The 8,528-nt window shown below is 32.8% G+C and overlaps 1 protein-coding gene across 2 annotated transcripts in view; it reads right to left on the bottom strand.

The window, feature by feature from the left end:
• LOC111624173 (chromobox protein homolog 1-like) overlaps positions 1 to 8,164 on the bottom strand; it is a 41,527-nt gene extending 33,363 nt beyond the window's left edge. The window contains exons 1-2 of one of the 2 annotated variants that reach the window (XM_023366981.1): positions 8,013 to 8,164; positions 7,875 to 7,921 (exon numbers count right to left, since the gene is read on the bottom strand). In XM_023366981.1, the coding sequence (XP_023222749.1) occupies positions 7,875 to 7,881 (7 nt within the window). In that variant the 5' untranslated portion in view covers positions 7,882 to 7,921; positions 8,013 to 8,164. Of the gene's footprint in view, positions 1 to 7,868; positions 7,922 to 8,012 lie in introns of both variants that reach the window. The other variant, XM_023366979.1, reaches the window with a different exon arrangement.
• Positions 8,165 to 8,528: the final 364 nt, after the last annotated feature.

Below are 8,528 nucleotides of genomic sequence, written 5' to 3'. Positions count from 1 at the left end.
TTTTCTTATTCTTAAGAAACTAATCTTATAAAAAAGTATCTCTTATAGCCTCTAACTATCATTTGTTAAAAAACCACAGATAATATAATCACTTCTATTTTTAACACTCAGGATCATTTTAACGCAATTACGTAGTTCAGTCTTGACAGTTATCACATAGTATTTTTGTAGTACTATGCACTTTGCAAATAAATTTCAAACAACTGTTGCACTTAGTAGCATATTTACCATCTTTTTTTCCAGCACAAAATGACAACATACTCTTTTCAGGAGATTTCGGCTTGATCTAGCAATTTGTATAATATTATCTTCTATTAGCAGTTCAAATGATTCTTTGGTAGTCATTTTGAATTTTTGATGAAAGATTGAGATATCTTTGCTAAATAATTGTAAAAATAAAAAAAATATAAAAACACATTTCCACAAAAAACCAACGTAACTGGTATCGTGGGGGCTGCGCGGCCCCCAGAAGGTACGTAGCTCCATCCTTGTAAGTGCTACAGGGCCGAACATTTGGCACTAGCTAAGAGTCACGACGTAATGAGATTACATAAAATGGCAGCTGCGCACGATATTTAGATTTTTAGAAAATTGTAAAAATATGACACGTGGGGGCCACGCGGCCCCCATAAAACCAGTTAAGGGTTAAATTCTAGAATTTTCCTTCTTTCTGATTTCTTTGTTCCTTTGTCTCAGACTTCCGAGAACTCGCCTCACCCCTAACCCATCAGGGGTTAGCGTTAGAACAAATGGAGAAAATGAGGCTGGAGGGGAAAAGAGGGTTTCTAGAGCATTCTTAGGCCGGACTCTGAGAGAGACAGACAAGTGGCAGTAGGCTCTTGAACGGAAAGTCGAGGAGCGCTGCAGAAAGAGGCCGTAATAAGCAGATCGGTAGAAGAATCTGGTCGACAATTATAGAGAAAAAACCCCAAAACGGACCTGCCATTTTGGAGTTTTTTCTCTATAATTGTCTATAAGTTCTCTATAAGTTGTTCTAAGAGGAGAACAGACAAGAAAGAGAAGCCAAGATGAAAAACGGTGGAGAACCAACTGAAAAATTGGGTACCCTTCTGTTCTTTAATTCTTCTCATTTCCCCTTCTACTTTTTCTATTTTTAGTTTAAGTTAGGTTAAGGTTTACACGTGCAAATAAATTGTCGGGAGGTAGTTATCAAGAAATTAACTATTGGTCTATTGATATACTTGGTCACTCAAGATTGTGGAACCGTTTGGAGGAGAACAGCGGGAATCCAAACCTATTCTGTATATATATTTCAAATTCAGAGCGAAATTAAACTCGTTTAATTGGTAAAACATGTATGTGTTTTCTTGTCCGCGTTGAACATTTCACACCACAAATAACTGTTCCCAGTTCTGTATTTTATTTATAAATGCATTTTTAATAATATATGGTTAATAAGAATCTATTTTAAGCTTACAAACAAATAAATTTTAGTTTTTAATGTAGTATAGAAAAAAGTAATCTAAATTTACGAATTCATGTATGTGCAGTACATACTTTTAAATGTACAGTACATGTTTACAATTTGGTGATGTTTACAGTACATCGCGGACTCTTTATTTGTGAATGTGGTTTGCTCTAAGACATTATAAAATAAAATGATTTTGTAAGGTTAAATAACAAATACAGTTATTAAAATTATCATACAACAGTAGGAAACAAACTAATTTATATTAAATTTACCAATATCGAGTAACACTGACAATGACGCCAAACGATAGATATTGGAGCTACCATGGAAAATACCAATACTGAGCACTTAAAGACTTCTAAATAAGATGAAAACACAAAAACACAGATGTTTTCATGTTTCGTTCTCTAGGATTTATGATGATTATATTAACATTTATTGTAAATGTACATATTTTAATATGATTTTATGTGCTTTAACACTTTTCTAGTGATATTACGACTTCAATATTTGTGGCGGATGGACGTAATGTCAAATAAAATGACTTAAACTTGATTTTTATTTTTCCATATATTTTTTGACAAGCGATGTATAATCGAGAATGACATAACTCGAGATATACCAGTATAGTGTAAACATTATTTGTATATTTTGTAAAACTAATTATAATTTTTAAGAACTTTAAATGGAAAAAGGAATCTTAAAGAAGAATGCTTTTTTTTTACTCAGAAATGGAAAGACCTGTAGAGCAGGGGGAGTATCGAAATAATCGACGGTTATTACAACGCTGGCTGGGGACACATTCAGTGCCCATGTCCTACGTCCCATAAGGCACTCAACCGGCCATCGCAAGCCCTATGTGTCCCCAGCCGGCGTTGTAATAACCGTCGATGGTTATATAGTTAGCTTATATATGCTGGAAGAGGAGATCGGACTGGAGGTCCAGACAGTGTAACTGGCAACGCATCTGCACGGTAAGCAGGAGTTGTGGGTTCAAGCCCCACTCCGGGCCAATTTTTTCTCCCAGTGGTTCTAAATTATTTAAATTAATTAATTTATTTATAATTATTAATGTTAATAAGAGATGGTGCCTAACGCTTACCTCTAAAGCCAAATTGGTTACGTAATTCATTTAATAATTAGCCTTATACTAGCCTGATAGATTTTCGGCATTCGATTGGTGTGTAGATATTATTATATTGGGTTAAGCGATGTTTGCAATTTGATATGCGATAGAACTGTTCGAATGTGTACAAGTACAAATTGAGAAGGAAGCCCTGTGGGGATTCCCTAATTTCGCCAGTCCTGTCAACTTCTGTCATAGAGCATGACTATGAGTACTTGGCTTTCGGGCGCCACCAGATAGTTCAACCTGCCAACAGACGTTTCGCATTGCATCCTAATTCTGATAAATGCCAATAGAGGTGCTGTTAATGCTATAATATAGGCTAAATAATATAGTAATTGCGCTCTGGTCGGATTTTTTTCTCCTTGCGAAGACATTTCTTATGCTATAAGTAAGGTGGGTATTGGGACAATGACTTTGAATATTATGTGACCGATCACTCAATTTGCCGCCCTCCTGGACGTGCCGCCCGCGTGCAGTGCACGCCTTGCACGCCCGCTTACGGCGGGCCTGCTGAGGTGACTGTAGTGATTCCAAACACTATAAAGTTAACATTATTTTTACTGATAAAAAAAAATAAAATCTTTGACTGCTTTTTATTAATAAAGAAACATTCTACATATTTCATGTGTTCGAAAAACAAAAGGTTAAAGGGATCTGCTAGGAAAGAAAGAGCCTGCTCTACTCCAGGCTCCATACAAGCTCTCAATGGCCCTGCTCTTTGACATAGTAAATGCTCACTATAAACAAATATGGACATTTTAAGAGAATTTCTACAAAATACAAGAATCATCACAATTACAAAGCTGTAACTCTGAAGACAGATAAAACACCATTAAACCTAAGCAACATTGTCCTGGATTTAATACAATATATTAAAGACACAAACACCATAGAGCAGTTCTGGAGCTAGAAGAAATCTACTACAACAGACATCCTAATGATTCCAATCATACTGACAATATTGCAACAAAAACTATTGGCTGGCTCAGATATGTCTCTTTACAGGTTTGTTTTTGTTTTTGTAAAGGTTATAAATATTAAAAAACTAGTTGTTACCCGTGACTTCGCCTGCACGGATTTTGCAAGCAAATCCCATTTATATTCAGTATTTCAACAACCATAGTAATTGTTATATAACACCTACCGCTGAGAATGATGAGAATTGCTGAGAATCAAACAAGCTGTTTTCAATTTGATCAATTTTCTGGAATGTTTACAATCATTCTATAAGCAAACTAATATGTAATAATAAATTTGAATTTAAAATGGTTCAAACATTGGGTTAAAAAATAGAAATATATAAAAATATTTATAATAATGCCTAAAATGTTGTTATCAATTTAATACACCTAAGTATTCAACGAAAACTAAATGTAGTTAAAAACAAAAAATTGCATCTAAAATAGTACAGTAGAAGCCATTCTTCAGGTTAAGCCTTAATGCTCTCTCTCTCTCCCAGGGGGATCGAAAAATCCCTTCTTAGTGTGCATTTTCATGATGTACCCAAACTGTGTACCAAATTTCACCTCTTTAGGTTCAGCAGTTTGCTCTGGGCGATGATGAATCAATCAGTCAGTCAGGACAAGTAATTTTATATATTTAGATTACAGGTTAGGTTATAAATACAAAAAAGCTACAGAAAGCATATTTAAAAGACACAACACTTTCAGATAATGCTTGAAGGAAATCTATACTAATATTATAAAGAAGTAATGTTTGTAAGTAAGTTTGGATGTAGCGGGTAATCTCCGAAACTACTCATCCGATTTCAAAAATTCTTTCACCAATATTTAAAATGGAACTTCAAGGTGGACATAGGCTGTATATTATTCCATTAAACATTCATATAAATTAAAAGATATAATCTAGGTTAAGGCTTTTATGTCCAACAGATGGCGCTATGAGTACGACGCCCTAAGTTTGCTTTTCTGTGAGGCATTATGCTTTTCTGTGAACTAAAGCAGATCATCTATCTATCTATCTATATAAATAAAAATGTAATGTTCGTTTGTTCCTACCGATTCCTTTGAAATTTTGACACAACGCTGCATTCGAATACGCACGTGTTTTTATATAATATACATGTCGAAATTCCCCCCACTGGGGGGAGAGGGACAGGATTTAGGCTTACCGTGAAGAACTTGGCTTCTATTATACTATTTTAGATGCGGTTTTTTGCATTTTTGATTGCATTTGAATAGGGTATGTCAAGAGAATGTACACTAAGAAGGGATTTTTCGAAAAATTCCCCCCACGGGGGAAGTGTTATACATTTATATAGATACGTTTTGAGCCACAACGACGCGTGGCGGGGTCTGCTAGTATTACATAAAGCATAAAATTATATAAAATACAAGGGCCAATCTAGAAATTATGCCATCCTGGGAAAGATAGTTAATTGTCACCTCTTTTAAATATACACTAGCTCACAGAAGTATCCAGACATCTATAAAATGGAAGAGTTTTTTAAACTAAAAAAAATATTTACATGTGCAAAAAATATTGATCAAAAACATAAATAAAATTTTATTTCAAACTGAGAAAATTTTCACATAACAAAAGTTTCTGGAGAGAGGAAATAAATGATAGAAAGTATCAGATCATTTTCCTAAAAATATGTTTACAACAATTTGCCTCAACAAATGAGTTAAAGTATTTGTTTCATACTTGAACTGTTTTATTTTATCATTGTGAACAATGAAAACAAATATATTAACCATTGTTATTAAAGGACTCATTATTAAGGAATAGCAAAAGGGAAAACCTGTGCAAAACTTTGCTGAACAGTTTCAAATTCCAAAATCCACAATTCAAGATACCATTATAAAATTCATTACAACTAATAGTGTAGTTAATAAGGCTCAAACTGGACGTCCTGAAATATTTACCTCGAGATAGAAACATGTCATTGTCTGGAAAGTGAAGAAAAATCCATGAATAATTGCTCCTAAGTTTGTTGCTGTTGAGGCTTCTGTAGAATGTGGAGTATATAAATCTGCAGAAACTGTCAGAAAAACTTTAAAAGCAAGTAGCTATAAAGATTTTATGGCTATGAAAAAACCAGCAGTAAAGGTTAAAGTTTACAAAAGAGTTTTATACAAAAAGTAAATTTTGGAAATTAGTTTTGATGTCAGATGATCCAAATTCAATGTGTTTGGTTCAAATTATTGCCTGAAAGTGTGGATAAAAGCTGAAGAATCTTAAAACATGAAAAATCTGATATCTATAGTAAAATGTGGAGATGGTTTAATGCTATTTGGAGTTCTATGCCTGCAAATGGTGCTGGAACTTTGTAATTTGTTGATGGAATAATGAATCAATGTGTGTCTAAATATAATTTAAATAAAAATGTTCAGAAATCAGTAAGAAAGTTGAAATCGGAGTAAGGGTTTCTTTTCCAGTAAGACAACAATCCAAATCACACTTAAAAAGTCAGTCAGTTTGTTGATGTGCCCTGTATAAAAGTGTTTCCTTGGCTTCCACAATTGTCCGATCTCAACCCAATTGAGCATTGTAAGATTACATTAAATGAACAATCAAAACAAAATCAGTAACAAACAAAATTGATCTTAAAAACATCATCATTGGAGTTTTGAATTTAATAGATGAAACCGTTATAAAACTTTCAATGAATCAATGCCTAGTTGTTACCAGAGTAAAAGGAGGCCCAATTCGTTCTTAAGTGTATAAAAAGTTCTGTTTAATCATTATTTATTTCTTCTGTCCAAATACTTTTGTGATGTGAAAATTTTTATTTTAAACATTAAAAAATTAATAAAAGTATATTTCTCTTTTTGATGATTGTTTTTATACATGTAAATACTTTTTTCTAGTATAAAAAAAGTCTAAAGAATTCATATCTGTTATTATTTTTTCCCTATTTCATGTAAGAAATGAGTGATAACTAAAAAACTCTTCCATTTCATAGGTGTCCGGATACTTTTGTGACCTAATATAGGTATAGTGTAATTTTAATTGTAAGATCTGAGGGCTTGCTTGGACTTCACACTTAATTATTTTCAAAAAGTAAAAAAATCAATTATCTGAAATTAAGAATTATTATTATTTTCTTCTTCAGTCAATTTTGCTGCCCCTAGCAATCTGCCTCCTTATGCAGCCACCCACCTTGTCCACCAACCCTATATCAGCCCAATAACATGTCAAATTGGATTGCAAGCTTTTAGAACAAATAGACTACTTAAGATATATTAATATAAACAAATAGCAAAAATAAGACATGGAAAGTTTGTAAACAAATATAAACTATTATATACCTAGCAATCTGTTATATAATGTTATAAACTGATTATTGTAAAAATCAGGACCATGAAGTCAGACTCAGTCAAAAGCAATTCTTGAATTACCAGATTCATTAGAGCCGGAGTCAATAAAAATAGACCTCCTCCAAACTTTAACAGGTTATGGTTCTAAACAGTAGTCTGATGATTAATGTTGACAGTGACAAAATGCCTTGAATGTTGCATGCATTCAATCGATATAAAAAGTATATAATTAGTATATTTATTATTTACATCTTATACTAATATATAAAGGAATTGAAGTCAAAGCATTTGTGTACCAACTTCACAGTCCTACTAAAAATATTATTGTATGGCAACACTGACAGAGAGCCTTGCATGCATGCAGGAGTGCCCATACACTGGGGAACTTAGGGCACATGTTTCCGTTTTTATTTCTGGATTGCCCTTTTCATAATCCATAAACTCCTTTATCAACAAACAACAGAAAATTCATGACTTCTAGCTTATTCTGCAAATATAAAAAAACTAATAAACAATATTTGTCTGTTGTCCCATGCAACTTCGTCATACGTTGAAAAAACAAGGGCATTTCTCATTTTAGCCTCAACTGTAACTGGCGTCACCTCATGCATCATCAATTTGACATTAAATCATAACTCAAAGCTTATCACCTAACATGCCTTCTTTTATAGCTTGTGCCTTCCTTTTTTTTTTTTGTTGACTGCAGGCACCACTGCATGCATGTGTCTGTGACAATGTGTAATTGTGGCTAGAATGCATTCCAAGTTTTTTAATTTTAAGTATAAAATGTATATTTGCAAATATATGAATAGGGGCATCAATTAATTAAATATATAAGTTTAAAGGGGAGAAGGTGGCAAAAAAGCACATCATTGCACACTATGTAGCGACATTGTCTATGTGGACTATTTTTAATGGTATTAGTGGTATATAACTTTGTTCATATAAGCAACTTACTTCAGTCATGTGAATAAACTATTGGTTACAAAATTAATATGTAAATCATAATTATAAAAAGAGTTACCATTACTTTCCATATTTCAGATCCACTTATAAATTCTTTTGATAAAATGAATCCTTTACAAAAATAAAAAATATATATCCTTTAATCCCGAATAATTTATATAAATTAAAAATTAATCATTAATATATAAATAATGTAAATTACCAAATTATCACTGTAGAAGAAATCGTCTGTTAAACGCTTAAAATCTTCTGCACACGAAATTCGGGCGGGAAAACTTTACCAATCAAATACGTTTGATAATATCCCAGAATTCAATTTCATTTTAATTGCTTTTCCGTTAAACAAAAATGCGCAGAAGTCACCGCTTTACTTCAGTAACGGTTTTATGTGATGACGGTCAATTTAATATCTGATTAGACATAAATAATAATAATAATAATTGTTAAATACGGGATGATTGTAGTTAAATTAAATGTTCTTTAGAGCTTTCTGTAAAAAGAACTATTTGACAAATCTCAATCAAGTTTAGTATACATAGGTTACTGTAGTTTCGATTTTCGGGAAAAATTTTATTTCAAAATATATCCGCTAGGACGAAATTCGGCGCTGACCTCTCAACGTTCGTATTACTTTGTAATGAATTTTTGGTATAAAAGGAATTTTCTTGACAGTTCTACAGATGAAGAGTCGTGGTTCTCACTTCGCTTAACCGCGCGT

The sequence above is a fragment of the Centruroides sculpturatus genome, unplaced genomic scaffold (genome assembly GCF_000671375.1).
Source record: "Centruroides sculpturatus isolate CEXI.00-Female unplaced genomic scaffold, Cexi_2.0 scaffold70, whole genome shotgun sequence".
NCBI lineage: Eukaryota > Metazoa > Arthropoda > Arachnida > Scorpiones > Buthidae > Centruroides > Centruroides sculpturatus.
The sequence above is the reverse complement of the archived record's forward strand: the minus strand, read 5'-3'. Positions and strand labels throughout refer to the sequence as shown.